The 21,765-nt window shown below is 37.0% G+C and overlaps 3 protein-coding genes across 5 annotated transcripts in view; 2 read left to right on the top strand and 1 right to left on the bottom strand.

Moving 5' to 3' along the window:
- tspan18a (tetraspanin 18a) overlaps nt 1-3,395 on the top strand; it is a 34,018-nt gene extending 30,623 nt beyond the window's left edge. For all 3 annotated transcript variants that reach the window (XM_082150403.1, XM_082150402.1, XM_082150401.1), the window contains 5 exons: nt 224-298; nt 384-482; nt 569-730; nt 2,466-2,549; nt 2,776-3,395. In XM_082150403.1, coding sequence (XP_082006529.1) covers nt 224-298; nt 384-482; nt 569-730; nt 2,466-2,549; nt 2,776-2,823 — 468 coding nt within the window. In that variant the 3' untranslated portion in view covers nt 2,824-3,395. The remainder of the gene's footprint in view (nt 1-223; nt 299-383; nt 483-568; nt 731-2,465; nt 2,550-2,775) is intronic.
- Nucleotides 3,396-5,426: 2,031 nt separating this feature from the next.
- LOC309484165 (uncharacterized protein) lies at nt 5,427-10,789 on the bottom strand. Its single transcript, XM_082150427.1, has 6 exons — nt 10,249-10,789; nt 10,023-10,093; nt 6,260-6,442; nt 6,117-6,178; nt 5,745-5,885; nt 5,427-5,467 (listed from the first exon to the last, which is right to left on the bottom strand). Exons 1-6 carry the CDS (start codon nt 10,410-10,412, stop codon nt 5,456-5,458), a joined length of 633 nt encoding a protein of 210 aa, XP_082006553.1. The 5' UTR covers nt 10,413-10,789; the 3' UTR covers nt 5,427-5,455.
- Nucleotides 10,790-10,953: 164 nt separating this feature from the next.
- The window catches only part of ext2 (exostosin glycosyltransferase 2), a 32,602-nt gene continuing 21,790 nt past the window's right edge, over nt 10,954-21,765 (top strand). The window contains exons 1-8 of the mRNA XM_082150116.1: nt 10,954-11,147; nt 13,005-13,345; nt 13,436-13,659; nt 13,900-13,989; nt 17,220-17,336; nt 17,420-17,615; nt 19,916-20,055; nt 20,498-20,591. Of these exons, the coding sequence (XP_082006242.1) occupies nt 13,031-13,345; nt 13,436-13,659; nt 13,900-13,989; nt 17,220-17,336; nt 17,420-17,615; nt 19,916-20,055; nt 20,498-20,591 (1,176 nt within the window). The 5' untranslated portion in view covers nt 10,954-11,147; nt 13,005-13,030. The remainder of the gene's footprint in view (nt 11,148-13,004; nt 13,346-13,435; nt 13,660-13,899; nt 13,990-17,219; nt 17,337-17,419; nt 17,616-19,915; nt 20,056-20,497; nt 20,592-21,765) is intronic.

The raw sequence follows: 21,765 nt of genomic DNA, 5'->3' as shown, positions 1-21,765 counted from the left end.
TGGCTCAGCAATATCAGCCAGAATTATATTAATATTGTGCATTTCTATTTAGCATCAAAAAGCAAATCTTTATTTATATAGCGCTTTAAACAATATATATTGTTTCAAAGCAGCATTACTGTGATAAACAGGAAAATAACACTTAATAATACGTATTTGTTGCATATTTAGGCATCGGAAACTACTGATTCAAATATCTCAGAATCCTGTTTTTCTCCCACAGTTCTTCATGCTCATACTCGTCATATTCCTGGCAGAGCTGGCGGTGGCCATTCTGGCGTTCATATTCCGGGAGCATGTGAGTATTATTATAGCTGGATATCATCAAGCCACCTGTAATATACCTCTGCTCTCACTACTCTTGTCTATCCTTGGATCAACAGCTCACCAGAGATTACTTCACCAAGGAGCTGAAAACACATTACCAAGGCACCAATAGCACTGATGTCTTCACCTCCACATGGAACGCCATTATGACCACAGTACAATAATACTGAATACCTCTACCCAGCTCTACTACACAATAATGGCATTCAGGGCGTTTAACTGACTATTGGTGTCTCCACAGTTTGATTGCTGTGGGGTGAACAGTGCTGAAGACTTTGAGGATCAGAGCCTCTTCAGAGGGCTGAACCCCAGCAGACTAGTGCCAGAGGTCTGTTGTCAGAGGAACGATCTGATGATGAGCAAAGAGGACTGTCTCAAGGGAATTATGCCAATCCGGAACAAGGTCAGCAATGAGTTTACAAATTAGTAAATACATGCATCAAGTAGTTTACAGTTAACATGTTTTTATTGGAGGAAAAAGGGGCTTGGTATCCACCTTATTTTTCAGGTAAGGGTGGGCACAGCCATTTGTAATTTGGTAACACTTTAGAATACTGTTCCTTCATTAGTGAATAACTACACTGGAACAAATGAGTAATGCATTATTAACATTCTAGTAACTACTATTAACTAACAAGAAATAAGTAATAGCGCTCAGTTGAATGTGGCAGTTCACTAGCTAATCAGTAACTACTATTTTTTTCAGACCTCACCAGAGAACTACTATATATACAGGTCAATAATTAACATGAATAATGCATAATTTAAGGTATAATAAAAGGTAACGGTAACCCACTAGTGAGGAATCAAGTGTTACTACATCCTTCTAAGACTAAGACTTCTAAGACACTGAAGACTACTAAGAACTATTCAGGTTGATCATTAATATTAATAATGCAATGTATAATATAAGGTAACGGTAACCCATTAGTAATGAATCAAGTGTTACTACATCCTTTTAAAAGAACTAATAATAATTTGGATCAGTATTCTAAAGTGAAAAACATGATAACTACCTAGTATTGACTGAAGTCACTGTAAGTTTTTGAGATTTTTGTAAGATTTTGAATAGTAATTCCTTCCGATGGATTTGGTAACACTAATTAGTCATTACTTGTGTGTTCCCATGATCTTCACTTTACAATATTGATCCAAATAATTAGTAGTTCCTTTAGAAAGATGTAGAAACACTTGAGTCATTACTATCCAAAAAACTTACAAAAACCTCAAAAGCTTATGACTTCAGTCAATATTAGGTAGTTATCAAGCTTTTCACTTTAGAATATTTATCCAAATTATTATTAGTTCCTTTTAAAGGATGTAGTAACACTTGATTCATTACTAATGGGTTACCATTACCTTATATTATACATTGCATTATTAACATTAATTATCAACCTGAATATAGTAGTTCTTAGTAGGCCTCAGTGAGGTATGAAAAATAGTAGATAATGATTAATAGTGAACTACCACATTCGACTGAGCGCTATTACTTACTAATTTGTTAATCAGAGTTTCTTGTTAGTTAATAGTAGTTACTAGAATGTTAATAGTGCATTTACTCATTTGTTCCTGTGTAGTTATTCATTAATGAATGAACAGTATTCTAAAGTGTTACCTGTAATTTGAATGTGTCTGGCTTCCGGTATCATTTGCTTCCAGTTATTTTTAGCTATACTAAACAGATCGTTATGCTGTGCTCGATATGTTCTATGTGCTCTATAATAACGAACTGTTATTTCTTACCATATTATTTTAATGTGTTGTCTTAATTGTAAACACGCTGGTTTATAGAGAAAACAGTTTACTGCACTTTGATATATTCTTCTTGTTATTTCCCTATAGTGGCTAATAAATCGGAAGTCTCGCACATTCACAGAAAACACCTTACTTCACGTTGAAAAATTAGGTGGATATAACCGTCTGCATTATAGCTCTCAAAATGAATGTGAATTTCAGTCATAAATGACAATATGACCTATAAAGTCATGTGTAGCTACTCTTCTACCAATAGATATATTGATTCTAACCATTTAGAATGACAACACTATGAGCGATGAAAAAATGAGAAATCCAATATCCATTGAAGCAGCAACCTTTTGTTTTCTCATATTGAAATTCACACTTCTTTCAAACAGGGCTGTTATTCAGCAGTGGTGGACTATTTTGAGACATACATCTATATGGCTGGAGCCCTTGCTATTGTGGTGCTGACTATTGAAGTAAGGTTATGATTTTAATTTTTATAATGAAAGTCAAAAGTATGATGTGATCAATTTATACTTGGAATGTTTTGGCAAAAAAGAACTGTGAGTTGTGATCGCCACCTAGTGGAGAGAGTATGAGTAGCTTCGCCATGAAATGTTGTTCAATGTAGAATATTTTTAAAACCTTATTTTTTAGAGAACTCTTTACTAATTTTATTTGTTTTTCTTTCTCTTTCATCAGCTCTTTGCCATGGTATTTGCTATGTGTTTGTTTAGAGGAATCCAGTAATTTTGGACATTTTGAGGAGGAAGAACATGGCATGACATGGACAACAATTTTTAAATAAGAAAAAGAAAAAAACGCTTATATATTTGCCATCTCTGTGTTGTTATGTAACGAATTATGTTGGAATATTTGAGAATTGCCAAAAATGTATCATACTTCACAGCTGGGACTTTGAGGTACTTGTTTGTGAAAATGTAAAAAAGTAAAAGTAATTCGTACATTAAAGGTGGTATGGAGGGATGCACTGATATTTGGTGGAATATTTATAGATGACAAAATACTGATTCCTACTAAGATGTTTTACCTCTTATCTACAGTAGATTGTTCATCACTGATCCAGAGCCATGCTTAAAAAACCCTACACCGTGTGAATGGAAGTGTGTCTGTGAAACAGAAAGGTTTGGTTTGTGTGTGTGCTTGTGTTTCTGTAAAAAATCTGAGAGGCCAGCAGCTTCTAGAAAACAATGTTTTGTGGGTTATAGTCGTGAATATTTTATGTCATTTTAGCAAAACTGTGGTGTATTTGTGTTTTATCTATTGTGCACATTGAATGATATTAAAAAAGAAAAAAAGAACATCTGGAGAGTATGTTTGCATGTTTCCCATCATGAGTGGAATCTGGCTTTTTCAATAGCTAATTTAACCATTCTAGATGAAAGCTTTCAGTACATTCATTTTGAAGCACATACTAAATACTACATGAACCGAACATGGTTTTAAGGAGTATGTCTATAGACAGGGAATGGACAAGTACTGACAAGTACGATTCAAGTGTAACTCATATCTCCAGAGTGGAGAATAAATATTGCATAAAGAAAATGAAAATATTATCTAGGAAGCTGAATTTTAAAACCAACTGGTTTACAGTTCAAAGAAGAAGAAATAAACATTACAATCTGCTTTCCCTGCCTCCAGCTATTCAAGATAAATAGCCTGGGCAGTGATTCTCAAGACTCTTGCGACTGCAAGAGACACACACACACAAGCAGGTAAAGAAGCCTAAAATGCACGTTCTCTGAAATAACACAGTAAATGTTGGACAAATCACTGATTCTTGAATTAAATAAGATGTATGGAAGGATGAACAGGTCTGGTTCCTTGGGACCTGACAGCTATTAATAAATTACTTTTTTTATTTTTTTTCATGCTTGTCATTAGATTTGCTGCCAGAACGAGTTTGTATTTTCCAAGTGCTAAACATAATTATTTTTTGAATGCTAACTGCCTATGTTTAATTTTGTTTGTTTGCTTGCTTAATGCTTAGCAAGCATTGTTACATATGACTTAATAAATAAGATGTCTGAGAACAGCACTATTAAAAGTGTATAGAAGTCAACAGTAGCCATTGACTTCCATATAGGGAAAAAAAACCGTCAACTGTCTGGTAACCAACATTCTTCAAAATATCTTCTTTCATGTTCAGAAGAAAGAAACCCATACAGGTTTGGAATAACATAAGGATTAATAAATGATGACAGAATTTTCATTCTTGGGTGAACTATCCCTTAGCACTTTTAAATGTGTAAAACCCCTTAACTGTCACCGTCCTGCTAGCGGGATGCTTTTTTTTTGTGTGTGTGCCTTTTTTCATATCACATATTTTGGTAATCATCATAAAGGTATCATTCAAAAGCTTACGAACTTAAAATTCTGTGAAAACCATTTTGAGGTTGTGTTAACATTGAAACAGTACTTAAAATTTCAAGGAACTTCAATTTTTGTGATAACTTAAAATTTGGAACACAACTTAGTTAAATATATGGCTTTGATTTTATCTGCTTATTTGTCTTCAATAAAACAAGACCAAACATAGCATATATTCCAAAGCATTCTTGAATTACAACTATTTAAAGGTGCATTGTGTAATATTTAGGAGGATATATAGACAGAAATGCAATATAATATACATAACTATGTTTTCAGTGGTGTATAAAGACCTTACTTAATGAATCGTTATGTTTTTATTACCTTAGAATTAGCCATTTCTATCTACATACACCGCGGGTCCCCTTATATTGAAATTAGGGCTAATGTTTCTACAGTGACCCTAAACGGACAAACGCGTTTCGTCACTATGTTGTTCTTAAAGCAAAGAAGCTAGCTAAAGTCAGCGACTAAAACAATGATGAACAAGTAACAATAATATTAGGAATAACATATCGTTTTACTGAATAATAAAGTAAACACAATTTCTTAACTTATCCTTGTAAAGAAACCTCATTGCTTAACTGGCTACTCTCTGCGGTCTCAGACGACGACATCTTCTCCTGTCGGCCACCGTAACTTCTGTTGGGTGCAAACCTCACCACTAGATGCCACTAAAATTTACACACTGCACCTTTAAGTTTGGATAGTACACGTCTGTATTGTTGAGTTCAAATGTGCTAGGGTCAACTCCATTATATCCATCATGGAGTCAGCTTTGTCAAATTTAAGCAAGGTGAAAACGCCAACCCATTATGATTCAGACTGGTGACACGCTATGAGTGTCAGCCTTTTCTAATGTCACTATACCTTGCACCTTGACAAGCACCTCCATTTAATAGCGTTCTTGCTACGCATCAATTCTGTGGCTTGTGAATTTTTAAATGTAGGAAAACAGTAGGTTTATATAAAAATGCTTTATTGATGCATATCAAAGACCATCCTGTAATGAGAAAAGAAAAAAAAGCAGATTTAGCCTACACTGTAGTTTCAATCAAACACACACACACACACACACACACACACACACACACACACACACAAATATGTACGAAAAAATTAATTACATTTTTAGTTTACACTTTAAAATTGCACAGAAAACAAATATTTATAATTCATTTTGTCCATCATTTACTGACTAAACTAATAAATATGTCTTAACACATATTTTCGTGGGTCTGAAGGTACACTTTTCCTTTTATTCTGACAATATCACTTACATCCAACTTTCTGTCCAACAACTGTATTTCCTTCTCCACTTTGCGCATTTTTAAGGCTCTGTATGCCATTTCTTGCTTTCTGTTGTAGATCTCGACTTGGAGATACTTTTTGTACAGGGTCTTAACATCTTCCAAAGGTTCCTTAAAAAAAAGAAAGAAGTGAGCATAAAAACATCTTCCAGCATTTTATATCACCAAATAGGACTGTCATGCCCTGCCACATACCCTTTGTTAAATATTGTATTATAAACAAATTGTAAATGTTTATTAATTAAGCATTTAGTATTACATATTATATTATTTATTTAATACTATGATAATTGACATCCCATAAAAAATTAAATAAAAATAAAAACAGAGCTGCAAACTTACAGAGTCCAGTTCATCATCTGATAATATAGGTGGCGGTAGGAGGTTCAATCCATGTTCAGTCACTGAAATGATGTGATATGAATGATGTATATTTAACTGCAGTATTAATTTAAAGAAACAAAGAAAGACAGAGGTGCTGATACCTTTGACATAACTGCTGCAGCCAGCCACATCTCCTGGATCAGAGCAGCAGCCGCCAACTATGTGCTCTATGATAGGACCCTCCACATCGTTCTCAGGGGCCAGCTCCTCCTCATCTATGTACTCCTCTTTTGTTGGGACTGGAAGTAGTCCCATCGTCTTTAGGGCAGCCCTTCTCTTGTTAGCTAAATTATTTGCATCTTTGAAGTTATTCAATTCAAAAACACTTCAAAACACATTGAGTATTTTATATAGACCAGGGGTTTTCAAACTGGGCCCGGGCCACAAGGGGGTGCTAGGGGTCTGCAGAAACTGTCACAGGGGAAAAAGCAGTGCTCGAATTGAGGGGGGGCTGGGGGGATCCGGGACCCCCCATAAGGTATTAGGGACCCCCCATAAGAAATAAAAAATAGAATTAGGGGGGTCCCTCAGATATTTTTATTTTAGTAAAAATAATAATGACAAATCTGATTAAATGCATGCAATGGATACAGTACATTTCGTGAATTGATTATTTACAATCATTTATTTTAAGTTTGTTTATAGCTAGTTGTCTCTTTAAAATGTAAACGCCCCGCCCCACATCTAAAGAGCGCTGTGCGCGCGCATGACATCGTTGACTGACAGGATTGTTTGTTTGGCGCCGCTCCGGTGAAGCTAATTTTAGCTTTTTAAAAAATGGAGAAAAATAAACCTCCACTCCCAGTCGGGAAAAGAAAGCTTCTTACTGACTTTTTTGAGGGGTAATTGTTTCTCTCTGTATATCTTTCTACTTTATATCTGTCCACTCCATGCCGGGGCTTTTGTATTCCTTGCATAAATTGGAAACACTTAGGCTTAAGTTACTAATTTTTCATTATTAATAGTCCTCCTGGTTCTACAGGAGTGCTAGAGATCTCGATGAAGATGGATAAGTAAGGGTTAATGCCCGACGAGGTGTCCATTGTCAGGTATTAATGCGCGTCGGACGGTTGCCTCCGCCGAAGTCCATTAATACCTGACAATCAGGGATGTAGTGGAGGCTAAACGCACGTAAACGCCGTTTACGCACCTCCCAAAATTTGGAAATAGCGTTTGCCCACCTCCAAAGTGCGTTTATCCACCTCTAAATTTCACGTTATTTGAGCGGACTTTGCTTTTCCAGTGCGTGATCGCCGATCGGCACATGATTCGAGCATTTGGGCCGTTAACTACAGAGCAGAACGCGCCGACACACACACACACACACACACACACACACACGGAACAAAGAGAACGGCGCACACACGTAGCAGAAAACACACGCTCGTGAAGTTATTAAACAAGCTGCGCGAGAATGAAACTTGATCGCAGCCGCAACAGGAAATCATTAAAACGATGCAAAAAAAAGTTTTTTATTTTTTATTCATTACAGGCAGCTGGTTTAATGTAGGGAGCATGTCAAAACCCAACTGTACAAGAGATTCAGAGGGAATCAAGCCTGCACCAGGTTAAAGACTTTTCCCTCTACAGGGAAACACTGATCCACATTTTTCTGATAGACCAAACAACTAATCAATTAATCGAGGAAATATTCAACAGATTAATCAACTATGAAAATAATCCCAAATCCCTATCATTATGCACAAGTGCATTGCATTGGAAGCCCTGGATATAAGCCTCCCTCTCGATCTCTCTTAAATATTTTTGTTCTCTCTGTTTTGTCATTTAGTAAACTTGATAGATGTCAACCATATTATTCCTTTTTGAGTCTCTTTAACAAGAACTTAGATTAATGTATGAATTGAATAGTGATTGTGTGACCTATGATGAGGGAACAACCAGTGATACCCTTGGTAGTACCATCAAATGATAGCCTATAGCGATGTCATCAGGATACACATACACCGGTAGGCAGTGGCCCACCTTACCGGGTGATCAAGTTGTGGTCCACCAGAATTTATAGTTTACCCACCTCTTTTTTTACCACTACACCACTGCTGACAATGGACACCTCGCAGGGCATTAACCCGCTTATACCATGGTCACTTAACAAATAACACATTTTTAAACCATTAGTTTATATTTTAATTAGTTTTACAATCGAAATCTAAAGGCTGTCATTGATAAACGGACCTTATCTGAGCCACAAAGTCTGATATTAAATATAGAGTCATTTCAGCCTTAATAAGCCTGTTAACAAGCAGAATCACTGAAGGAAAGAAGAGGACAGAAAAAGAGACGAGCAGAAACACAAGAACTACAACTGACTTCAGCCACAGTCTAAGATGCTGTTTGTGGAGTTGTTTAATCCTCCTCTGCTGAGATCTTCACAGATTTAATGTCTCCTTTTCGCTTCAGTTCATCTTAGACTGTGGCTGAAGTCAGTTGTAGTTCTTGTGTTTCTGCTCGTCTCTTTTTCTGTCCTCTTCTTTCCTTCAGTGATTCTGCTTGTTAACAGGCTTATTAAGGCTGAAATTACTCCATATTTAATATACACAGGTTTTGCGGCTCAGATAAGGTCCAGTTCTGGTTTATTTATTTGCTCTTGGCTGACATGTGGCATTGCTATGGCCTGCTTGTGGCCCAGATCTGGCAAACAGGAGTGAGCCGCCCAACTGTCATCATTCCACGCTGCATGTGGGTCAGATCCGCATTCCACAAGTGCCAGATGTGGGCCGGATCTGGGCCGAAACGTGTTTTCTACATTTCTATGTAACACATTATATATAGTTATGTTCAGTTCTCCATTTCAGTTGTGGCAAAAGAGACTGAGTTTATATATATATATATACTAAGTACACTGTAAAAAAATTCTAACCTCCCTAACTCAAAATTTTCTAGTGACTGATAACATCTAAATTTTTCAATTGGCCCAAGTGAAAATCTGTAAATTATAAAATTTAATTTACAGAATTTCACTTGGGCCAATTGCAAAATTTAGATGTTATCAGTCACTAGAAAATTTTGAGTTTGGGAGGTTAGAAATTTTCACCCTCTAAATCCATATTACTTTAGTAAGTAATTTAAAAGAAGAATTATATATATATACACAATTCTTTATCCAGCGTTTTTAATAAATAGTATATATACGCATATTATGATCAAATATACTGTATATTTTGTATAAAGTGTATATTGCGAGACTAACCAACCCCCGCCCAAAAAAAACTTGGGGACCCCCCATAAGACTTGACTCAATTCGAGCTCTGGGAAAAAGTGTAAAACATGTACAATATAAAGGTTTGTTTACAATTTCCATCTGCTTTCTAAAGACTGAGTAAAGATAATAAGATGTATCTTTATTTATAGATTTATATTGAAAGCTATAGTTTTTAAACACAGAAATGTAATCAACAAATCTGTGTTGTACTGCACATGCTTTCAAGAGTAGTTTGTGAGAGTTTCTCCTCACCTTTTGCAACCCATTTGGGGTTTTAAGACCTTATTACCTGTAAAGCTGTAGTGTGGGTTATTGCACTATTATCATATAATATCATAGTGCAATATACAACTTTGAAAAAGTGTTTCTCTTCATACTTATACTTCAGGTTTATACACCTGAGAGTATTCAAATAGTGACTAAAAAAGAGATAGGCCTATGCTGACTTATCCAGATAATATTTGAGTACATTGTGAAAGCAAGTTATTTAATTTAGCATGTTGTATTTATAATATTATTCTTATTTTTCACACACAGTATAGATGGGCCTTTATAGATAGGAAGGGAGTCCCTAACAAAGGGGATTATCATATTAACATGGACCGTGGGCTAGCATCACGAAAATCGAAAAACCTACGACCTACCACTTTGAACGATGTTCTTGTATTTCGTCTTCACTTGCTGCCACGTTCGTCTAGGTCCCATAGGGTTGGATCTACAATTGAAATGTGGGCGTGACAAAAAGCAGAATGAGAGAGAAAGCAGCTGAGCTTAGACATTTGATTCATACACTAGCTGTAGTGTAGCACATGCGTCATGTTTACTGCGTAATGAACTCTCTCAGACTAATTACATGTAGAATATACTTACGCATTTAATTTGACAGATATTTTTCGCCACGCATCCTGACGGACTTTTGCAGCCGCTATTGTATTCCCTTTGGTTTTTATTAAATGTTTAACTTCGTTATATCCTTCAATTAGAAGTTGCAATTCAGTCGGGCTGAAATATGCAGCACGCTGTTGTTTAGCCATGATGTTAGTTAGGGAACTGTTCAATCTTCACACGAACGCTCAGTTACCTTAATGAGTCCTCTTGAAATTAGCTAGATACTTAAATCCGAGATATGTGTTGGAAGAATCGGAAAAAACTCAATTTCAGAAAGCCTATCGAGCCAGCTCAATCCGGGATATGTAAACTAATCCGGGCTTTGTTAAACCACAGTCGAAGAACAGGACCCAGAGGATTGTTTCATGTCTGAAAACACAAGCCATATATAAATGTTTGCCCTAATGTTCAAACCAATGCACAACAATAACGTTTAAAGTTATTTACGCCGTAAGAAAAAAATGGTGGCTGCCTGAAACCATAAGCTGATTAGCTCTTGTGTATGGTTGTGTCTAAAAACGCGTGAGCTGCCTATCTAGACACATAAGGTACGAGGCATTAACCACTCCAAAATGCTGTCTAGGTAGGCGGCTCACTAGGTCTCAAGACGCAGCCTATTGCGCACACTCGTTCTCCCTCTACAGCAGAGGGCGCTAAGCGACCCGAATTAAAACAAGACTGTATGGCACTCACACGTGAAGGAGAGACGCATTTCTTTTTTTTCCTGTCAGCTGTCCCTTTAGCGTAAGGAATGTGTAGTCGATAATAAACAAAATTCTGTGAAATTTTATACCTTCAGTTTTTACACCATACTGGACCAACAATTGAGATTATGGTTGAGGCGTGCTGAGATTTGAGGCCATAAACTGGACACCGTGAAGGTTAGTTCATAAATTTGAGTGGCTAGCTTACCTGCTATCGTTAGCGAGTGTGTTTTGGATTTAACGTTACAACTCGAGACAGGGCATATTTTTAGTAAGACGATGAAATATGGCCTGCTATGGCTTTACTTATAAATATAAATCATTAAGAAATCAGAGGGAGTGGTCATAAGAAATTAACTGAAATTTGAGTGATTGATATGATAGGTTCTTCGGAATTAATCAGTCGTATAATTAATACATTAGAATTAGACGTCATAAAATAAGTTATTTGTCAGTCATAAAATAAGTTATTTGTAAGTAAATTCATCAACAATATGATAAAACACATCAGTATATCAGCATATATCAGTCCCTCCAGAAAAACGCGGAGTTTTTTTGTGATTGTTGCGGGCAAAAATCCTTGATTATGCGGCAAGATTTCTTAAAAAATGCGATGGAATATGCGGGATATTTATGCAATTTTATGCGATGAAATTGCGGGAACTTGCAAAAATTGCGGGAACTTGCAAAAACTGCAGTTTGATGAAAAAGAGAAAAAAAAGTGATTGCCCAACACCAATTACATTAATAGTGTAATAAATTCTTCATTTTAGTTTGAATGGGAAAGACGAGGTGTAGGCTATTCACCCTGCTTAGGGGGATGCGATCAAAGCCTGGAGTGGAGCAAAAGCATGTTCCTCTCTCCACTCTAAGCGTTCTTTTATCACTCCGCTCATGATCCACTCCGGGTTTTCCAGTCCCGCTCACGGAAAAACTGCTCCATGTTCACTCATTTTTAAGAAAGTTACAGAAAACAACTTCTACAAACAATTTTAATTTGCCAACATTTGATAATAATAAATAAAAGTGCATGACGTGCAAATCAGATAACAATCAAGTGCAATATAAACATGTTTTGTCAGGGCATCACTCCCGAACCAGCATCAACACTCCATTTTCAACATCTGCTTAACTTACTCCTTCACACCACAGACACGTCTTTTTGCCTTCTGTGTCTGACGTGATTTAACTTCTCCCCAGTTGTTCCATGAAAACCTGCAAAGCACGGCCTGCGGTGTAAGATACGACCGGATTTTTGTGAAATAGGCCTATCGCGGGGTTTGCAGCTTTTCAATGATGTCGCGTAATTACGTCACTTCACAACGTTCCCATGGCAACAGGGGAAATGGCTGCGCTTGTGTGAAGTAAACCCAACATTTGTCAACTTTCTGCTAAGATATATATGTGACTTTTTGCAACGAAAATGCGGGGATTATGAAATCATGCAAGCCCGCATATTTTGCACGCGGAAATCTGCAATTTATGCGGCAAAAGTGCGGCGTATTTAAAAAAATGCGCCCCCCGCATAAATATGCGGACTTTGGCTGATTATGCATGGAATCATGCGATCGCATAATCGCGTTTTTCTGGAGGGACTGATATATGCATCAGGCATATAATAAATTAGAATGGGAACAATCCATCACATAATAAATGATTTGGAGTTTGATGAATAAGTCATATAACAGATTATTTTGAGTTTAGTGGAGTAATTATATGTAATTCCAATTAATACATTAAATAAATAAAAAATGATTTTCATGTACATTAAGTTAATTGAAATTTGGATTAATCATGAATTGATTAGATGGATCAGTCATATAGCAAATATTAATTAGAATGAACAATCATATATGGCATGTAATTAGATGGATCAGTCATATAATAAATGAAAACAATCAATAATCTAATCTAAATTAATTTGTAATTAGATGCATCAGTCATATAGTTATAGTAAATGAATTGGTAAAGATCATGTGCAGATTTTCTCTGACATGTGTAGATGTTCATCAGTGGCGTTTGTGTCTTCTGCAGTGGTTTTGGCTCTGGACGGGCTCATCATGTGTGCAGCAGTGAAGTATGGTTCCCGGGGCCCTGCTCTCATTCCCCGCATGAAGACTAAACACCGGATCTACTACATCACCCTCTTCTCTGTGGTCCTGCTGGGGTTGATCGCAACAGGGATGTTCCAGTTCTGGCCTCACTCCATTGAGTCCTCTGCAGAATGGAGTCTGGACCGCCGTAGTGTGCATGACGCTCCTTTGGTCAGGATACCTGTGAGCAGTCCAATTCCTGAACGGGGTGACCTGAGCTGTCGGATGCACACTTGCTTTGATGTGTATCGCTGTGGATATAATCCCAAGAATAAAATCAAGGTGATGCTATTGAAGAAGAAACGATTGTATTTGATGATGTTTTTGGGGTTGTATGTCATTCCTTGATCTATTAATCGTATTTGTCCACAGGTGTACATCTATCCTCTTCAGAGATTTGTGGATGAGGTAGGGGTGCCCATCAGTAGCACTGGCCTGTCTCGAGAATACAACGACCTGCTGAGCGCCATCTCAGACAGTGATTTTTACACTGACGATGTGACTAGAGCGTGCCTGTTCATACCCTCCGTTGATGTGATGAATCAGAACTCTCTGCGGATTCGTGAAACTGCTCAGGCACTGGCCATGTTGCCCAGGTACATATATTTATCCTTCAATATCTGCAAATCAAACCACTTCTGCTGTACAAGGACTTCAGTTGTATTTGAATTACAGTTGCACCTCTCTGTTATTCTCTATTATGGTGTCACTTCTGAATCTCTTGTGAGCTATTATTTATTTAACTCTTGTATTTTAGCTTTTAGGTACTGTATTTTAAAGTCATAACTGACCGTTTCAAGCTATATATTCAGCATGTTTATGATACTTTTTTTCAGGTGGGACAAAGGCATGAACCACCTGCTGTTTAACATGCTTCCTGGAGGACCCCCTGACTACAATACAGCCCTGGATGTGCCCAGAGACAGGTGAGACTTAGGAGTAATTAACAGGCACACAAAATTGTTAAACTTGACAGGAAGTCTGAATGTTCTCAAATCATATTGACATTATGTACTATGTAATTCAGAAGTTTGGGGTCAGTGATAGTTTTTAAATTAGATACTTTAATTAGATATTAAAGACTTTCACATTGTTAAAAAATTTCTTTTAAGCTTTCTGTTCATCAAAGGATCATGACTTTTTTTATCACTGTTTCCACAAAAATATTAAGCAGCACAACTGTTTTCAACTTTGCTAATACGTGTATATTTTTAATAATAAGATATAATAATAATAATAATAATAATGATAGTAACTAAGTGATAATAATAAGTGTTTCTTGAGCACCTAATCTGTATATGAATTATTATGAATAAGAATGGCTCCTGAAAGTTCAGCTTTGCCATCACAGGAATAAACCATATTTTAAAATAAATGAAAACAGAAAACAGTTCTTTAAAATTTTGTATAATATTTCAATTTTTTTAAACTGTATTTTTGGTTAAATAAATGCAGCCTTGCTGAACATAAGAGACTTCTTTTAGGAACATAAAAAAAAATCTTACCGTCCCCAAACTTTTGAACCGGTAATGTTGTTTTCGAACAATCTCTATACTCTATCTTTATACTTGATTAGGTATTATGCATATTGTGAGGACAGTGTTCAAATCCTCATTTGAATTTATTTTTAACTTTTCCATTCAGATCACAAACACAGAACTATTTTGTATAACTGTTTCTCGTTCTGATATTTTGGTCTCATTCTGGTATGGTGCAACCTAGGAAAGATTTGTTCTCTCACATTTCATTATTCACATTATTGTCATTTCATTTTGTTTCAGAAGCAAGTGGGGTTGAATGTGTAGCTAATATGAAATTATTTCTTTATTAAAATCGGGCCTGAAAACACTAAACATGTCCAGATTTGAGACCAAGACTAAAGTTATTTACATCTACTTTTGTATTTGATTTTATAATTGGGAGCCATAATTGTTCAAATTAATCTCAGTTAAGTTCCAGTCTTTGACAAATTCCAGAGGTAAAAAATTGTCACTGAAAACAATGGCTAACTTCTGATAGAGTTCAGATGTTATGTCTGCCAGTTGAGGGCAGTGTTGTCTTTATGATTGACCTAATGGAGCAGCAATGTCACCTGACTGAGAAGCAATAAATGCTCCCATATCCTCTCTTATATTCTGATGTCAAGATAGTTGTTCACGGAAGTTTACAACATCGCGCTATTTTACCTCTGTACTAATGAGAATGGATTGATACATGGATGTCCTCAATGACATTGAACCTCAGCACTATCAGGTTGATGCCATGTTTAAGCAATCCATGTTGGATTTAAGTATATTTTTGGTTTTGATTTCAACAATCTTGATTTTGAGAGAAATTGGAATGCTTGCAATATATAATTAAAATAGACAACCATCCCAACAAATCCATTCACACAGATCAGTGATACAGAACTGTCCTTTTCAGATGTAAACCCAAACTGTCATCTTGACTTTTTAACAATTACATTTCCTAATATGTATTTGTATCTACGTATGTATGATCATCCTAGTTTGTTCCTTAGATCAAGAGATCAAAGATGCAGTGAGAGTGATCATGAAAGAGAAGAACACGCTACCACCTAGAGCAGGCAGACAAACATAATCTCCTGGGGCCTCATTTATAACCATTGCTTACGCACAAAACATGCCCTGAAAGAGGCGTACGCCACTTCCGACGCATAAGTTGTGATAAAAAAAAAAAAAAACCTTGACTGGAAAATTTGCGCACCTGCATGCAAACTCTGACCCATGTGTACGAACGTTTTTGAGACGGAGCAGTTTTGCGACACCGATGGTGAGCTGAATGACTGACGGCAGATGAAGGAAAACCTCTTTAAATCTTCATTATGAGTCCTAATCATAAATGCAGTGCATGTTCACAATAACAGTTTAAATAAATAAAATAATGATTAAAACTATGCTTTAGACTACATCTGATATACACATTTAGATTAAATATGCCATTCTCATTAATGGAGTTAAGCACTTAAATTACATGAAATCATTACCAAGAAGTTACAAAAAATTTTTATATTATAATAAATATAAATACTTTGCTGGATGCAATGCTTTTGAACGCTTCTCCTGTGGCATGCTGTGTTTTAAGGTTTTAACTACAGCGAGGATTGCTTAGTGCATGTTATGGTCTGAGGAAATATTTTCGCACAAATAATGATCAATAATGCACAATAAGGCCTATCTGTTACCATTAAAAATATAAAGAAATTAAAAATACTATTTGGCCAGTGGAAAAGATTGAGAAAAACTTTCTCTGAAATGTTTTTTATACTATTTTGATTTATTATTAAAAAACAAGGCAAGGATAGGCTATTCAATTATTTTTAGCTATGTAATGTGATGGCACATCTGTATCTCATATTTTCCAAATGTCTTGTACCGTTAAACGTTATCACGTGGATGAATATGCATATGCAAATGATATGCAGATGAGGACATGCATAATAAAACTAGGTGTTGCAAGCTCCATATATGGTTATTTCGGGGAGGAGATGCATGTGCACACAATCTTCCGCTGACTGGGATTTATAAAGGGAATTCAGCGCAGGTTCTGGCGTACACACGGTTTTATAAGTGTGAATATTTTTTTGCGTACGCCATTTTTGCCTTTCGGGCGCACGCACACTTCTAGTAAGGATCCTACGCACAGTTTTATAAATGAGAACCCTGGTATTTACTGCAACATAGGCCATGTTTCTCAGCCTATTACTTGGCTGATCTTTTGCTTTGGGTGGAAAAGGTGAGTTTTATGTACTAGAAAGCCCTGAAATGATGAACACTTATCTGGAGCTGTAGGGAATTTCCTGGGCTCATCCAGCTGTGCTCCATTTGGCGTGCAGCCTCATCAGAACCAGCTGCCCGTATGTGCATATGTGTGGGGTGAGATAAAAAGATGCTGTATGTTGCGTGGCCATATTTGCAGCTCTCCCTATACTCTCTCTGTTCCCTCAAACAGAGCGGTGTTTGAAGTTTTATTGACTCATATAACTTGGACGCAAAGGCAACTCTGTTAAATGCTCCGGAGTGGCATGTTCGCACATTTGTTATGTAAAACCAGATTAGGGACGTGTTTCATCTTCAGCGCATTTGCAGATGCTCGCGGCGACAGAGTTGTCATCTTCATTCCGTTTGTTTCACAGAGCCCTGCTGGCTGGGGGAGGCTTCTCCACATGGACATACAGGCAGGGTTATGATGTCAGCATCCCCGTGTATAGCCCCTTATCTGCTGAGGTGGACCTTCCTGAAAGGCAACCAGGGTGAGATCCTGCTCATTGACACTGATTAGTCGGATTAGATTTAACGATGGAAAATGGCATCAAATAATACGCGTTTTCTCCAGGCCACGGCGGTACTTCATTCTATCATCACAGACGGCCATCCATCGGGAATACCGTGTGGAACTGGAGAGGTTGAAGGAGGAGAATGGGGAGGCCCTGCTCCTCCTAGACAAATGCAGTAACCTCTCTCAGGGTTTGGCCTCAGTCAGAAAGCGCTGCTATAAAGGACAGGTCTACGACTACCCACAAATCTTACAGGTTGGTGTCACTGAACATCCATTCATATTAAACAACATCCAATTCACTTGGAATTTTTGCTAAACGAATATCCTAGAGTTTTTTAAATAGCACCAATTACATTGCATACATTATCAAATACTAGACTAACATCTGATTTAAAAAAATGTATAATAAATTATTAGTTCATTTTCCTGACGACGGAGAGCTTTCTGTCTCTCCATTGACAGCCTACTCAACTACCACTTTCAAGCCCCAGAAAGGTAGTAAAGACATCATTGGAGTAATCCATGTGACTCCGGTGGTTTAACCTCAATTTTATAAATTGACGCGAGTGCTTTGTTTGAGCAAAAACTTATTATTTACCAATTTATTTGCAAAAATGTATCTCTCTTTACACAAACAAAGCACTCACGTCATAAAATTGAGGTTTAACCACTGGAGTCACATGGATTACTTTAATAATGTCTTTATCTTTCTGGGGCTTGACAGTGGTAGTTGAGTAGGCTGTCAATGGAGAGACAGAAAGCTCTCAGACTTCATTAAAAAGATCTTCATTTGTGTTCCGAAAATGAACAAAATTCTTAGGGGTTTGGAACGACATGAGGGTGAGTAATTAATGAAAGATTTTTTTTGGGTGAACGAACCCTTTAAAGGGTCTGACTCATAAAATAGAAATACAAATTTTCTTGATCTTCAACTTGTAATGTCTTTGTGTCATTAAAGCATCCTTCAAGTTTCATGAAAACGTCCTCCCCATTAAAAACACTTCCTCTAGAGTAAGACTTTGATGAAAAGTTATGTATCATTGCACCATAAACCCCACCCACTGGCACTCAGTCACTTAAAGGGATACTCCACTTTTTTCGGAAATATGCTCATTTTACAACTCCCCCAGAGTTAAACAGTTGAGTTTTACCGTTTTAGAATCCATTCAGCCGAACTCCGGGTCTGACGGTACCACTTTTAGCATAGCTTAGCATAGATCATTGATTCTGATGAGTCCAGTAGCATTTCTTTCAAAATGATCAAAGAGTTTCAATATTTTTCCTATTTAAAACTTGACTCTTCTGTAGTTAAACCGTGTACTAAGATCGATGGTAAATGAAAAGTTGCCAGCTCGGTAACTTCCAACGTGACCGGGACTAAGTTTGTCTAACCTATTAGACCTATTTTCAGGCGCTGCGTCATATCATTACGCCTGCTGCACTCATGGTACGGCCGCACAGTTCCTTGATTATTACGCCGGAATGAGAGTAGTTCCTAGCCATATAGGCTTAGATAATCACAACTTTTCATTTACCATCGATCTTAGTACACGGTTTAACTACAGAAGAGTCAAGTTTTAAATAGGAAAAATATTGAAACTCTTTGATCATTTTGAAAGAAATGCTACTGGACTCATCAGAATCAATGATCTATGCTAAGCTATGCTAAAAGTGGTACCGTCAGACCCGGAGTTCGGCTGAATGGATTCTAAAACGGTAAAACTCAACTGTTTAACTCTGGGGGAGTTGTAAAATGAGCATATTTCCGAAAAAAGTGGAGTATCCCTTTAATGACTAACAACTGTCTAGATACTGTTTAAACTGTAAATTGCCCCCTCTGGACTTCAGATGCACACCCATGTCAGGAATAAGTGGATAGTATATTATTTTATTTTTAATGGCATCTCTGAGCATGTTGTAGGATTATATGTTTGTTCAAAGCACCAGAGTGGCTATTTTGCATATATATATATATATATATGTATATGTGTGTATATGTATATATATATGTGTGTGTATATATGTATATATGTGTGTGTATATGTGTATATATGTATGTATATGTATATGTATGTATGTGTATATAAAAATTGTACAAATACATTTTATTACCTCAAGGAATATATTAAAATAACAAATTTGTCATGACCCCTTTACATTTTTAACCCATTCAGAAACGATATTTACCACCGCAACACATTTCTCCATCAGTGTAAGCAATAGAAACAAACACTGTTCCTGTCCACCACGCTCATCTCCCGTCCAGCCCTGTCTAGACAGGAAGTATGCTTATCATCTGGGCTGGGTGCTGCAGCACATCTGGGAGACGTTCCACAGTGAGAAGGAGCGGAGGCCAAATCCCTGTGAGAGCCATCACCCCCCATTTTCAACACAAAGCCCCACTAGACTCTGATCCTAGCACCTTTCATTACAACTCCTTCATTTACACCACACACCTAGATCACACTACTGTCTATGTTACAGCATCACTGAAGAGGTCTGGGGGTGTATCATTATTAGAGATAACAAATGTATCCCCTGTGTGTTCTGTAGGAGTCGTCGTTCTGTGTGGTTCTGCGTGGGGCCCGGCTCGGACAGGCCACTCTCAGTGACGTGCTGCAGTCCGGATGTGTCCCTGTCATCATGGCTGATTCTTACATTCTGCCTTTCTCTGAAGTACTGGACTGGAAAAGGTAAACACCAAAATTCCAGTGTTGTCAGTCACTTTCATCATGAATAAAGTTAATATGGTACAGTTACCTGACTTGCTAATCACCTTATGAATATCTAATGAAGAAAATCATATTAAACACTTTATTATAGCTTCTGAAAATCATGAGCTCACACTGAATATGTAATGTTTAACAGATCATAAGTTCATGAACATTCAGATATGGAAATATGACAAACACAAGCACACGCACAACAAACAAAGCAAACAAAAGACATGCTGCTATCTTTGTCTTTTGTTTGCTTTGTTTGTTGTGCATATGCTTGTGTTTTTTAATATTTCAATATCTGAATTCATATCTGAACTAGTTCTGGTTATGTGTTTTCATACACGGTAATATTGACTTGGTCACATGGAAATCAACCGCATGGAATACAGTGCAATTTGTGTGCGTGTTCTTGCAGGGCATCCGTTGTCATTCCAGAAGAAAAGTTGCCTGAGATGTACACTATTTTGAAGAGCATCCCTCACAGACAGGTGGAGGAGATGCAGAGACAGGTAAGAATGCTATTACAGCGTTGTATTCACGGTCCGAATGTGAATTCATTTGTTGTGTTTGATGGGTAATTTTCAGTATTGAGTCAGTCCAAGGACCGAAAATTAAAGCGAAGACACTTTTTGTACAACTCACTCTTGTCCTTTACTGCAAAATTTTGAGCAGAAGTACAAAATACACTTGGAGCTATTTGTGAAAAACGGTCCAACAACGGTCCAATAACCCTCAACCCGGTGTGACAGTTGCTAAACAGTACCAAATGCTGTCAAAACTGATGGCAGAGTTCAATAACAGCTGAGTCATTCTCAGACTAAATGCAAGCAACCCTCTCAGGTTTAATACAGGGTGAAGGCAAGGTTAAAGGAGTCACAACCTCTCTTATTCTCCACTGCATTCTTTCTTCCTTTCAATGGAGTGCTAGCTCCACTATGAAAATAAATGTTAGACAGGTGGGTTAATGCCAAAAACAATATTCCTTCAAGTGTGTGCTTCTGATTCTCTGAAGATGAAATTTCTCTCGCCATATTAAATCATGATGAAAGCTAATTTTAAGTATTAGTGATGTATCTTTATCCAAACAAATTGTTAACCGCACACTTTTGCTTTAATTTTTTTCCTTCAGCTTTTTCAGCTGTACACTTATATTAAAGTGGCTAAACCACATGGAATACATGTAAAGAGATATTTTATTAAGGGATATTTTACTAAAGAGAAACCACTACAGAGTGGTTTCACTCTGTAGTAATTATATGTTGCCATGTAGAATACTATAAGTTAGCCATAATTATCCATTGGCTTCTTCAATCTCAAGTTCTTCATCTCGATGTTGAATATTTTGTGTGAGGAGAATGTTATAGTTTAGTTCCACAGGTTTCTGGGTGGTGTTAAGACTTGGTGTGCAGAAACACAACTTGTGCTGGAAATATGACATGGCACGAAGCCAGTGAGATATCAGCCCACACTTGAACACATCTTGATCCACTCCTTTCTTACTAGCCTATACCACCTCCAGACAGTAGAGCGATTGAATGGCTGCCATTGTACAAAAGAACCGGGTCTTGATATATACCTTACTTGGATTTAAAAAAACATAAAAATATCCTACTACTTGCCAGAAAACATCCCCCTTGAACTTTCAGGGTCGGACTGCATAAAATGCAGCAGTAATAATGTAGA

The sequence above is a fragment of the Leuciscus leuciscus genome (genome assembly GCF_965113295.1).
Source record: "Leuciscus leuciscus genome assembly, chromosome: 2".
Classification (NCBI taxonomy): domain Eukaryota; kingdom Metazoa; phylum Chordata; class Actinopteri; order Cypriniformes; family Leuciscidae; genus Leuciscus; species Leuciscus leuciscus.
Note: the sequence above shows the minus strand (reverse complement) of the source record. Positions and strands in the feature narration are given on the sequence as shown.

What these genes read in the sequence shown, in the direction of transcription:
- LOC309484165 (XM_082150427.1), bottom strand. Translation starts at nt 10,412, where the DNA reads ATGGCTAAACAACAGCGTGCTGCATATTTCAGCCCGACTGAATTGCAA. An exon ending in ATATCTGTCAAATTAAATGC is followed by an intron (nt 10,094 to 10,248) that starts GTAAGTATATTC and finishes TTTCAATTGTAG; the next exon opens with ATCCAACCCTATGGGACCTA. An exon ending in CAGATGATGAACTGGACTCT is followed by an intron (nt 5,886 to 6,116) that starts GTAAGTTTGCAG and finishes CTTTTTTTTAAG; the next exon opens with GAACCTTTGGAAGATGTTAA.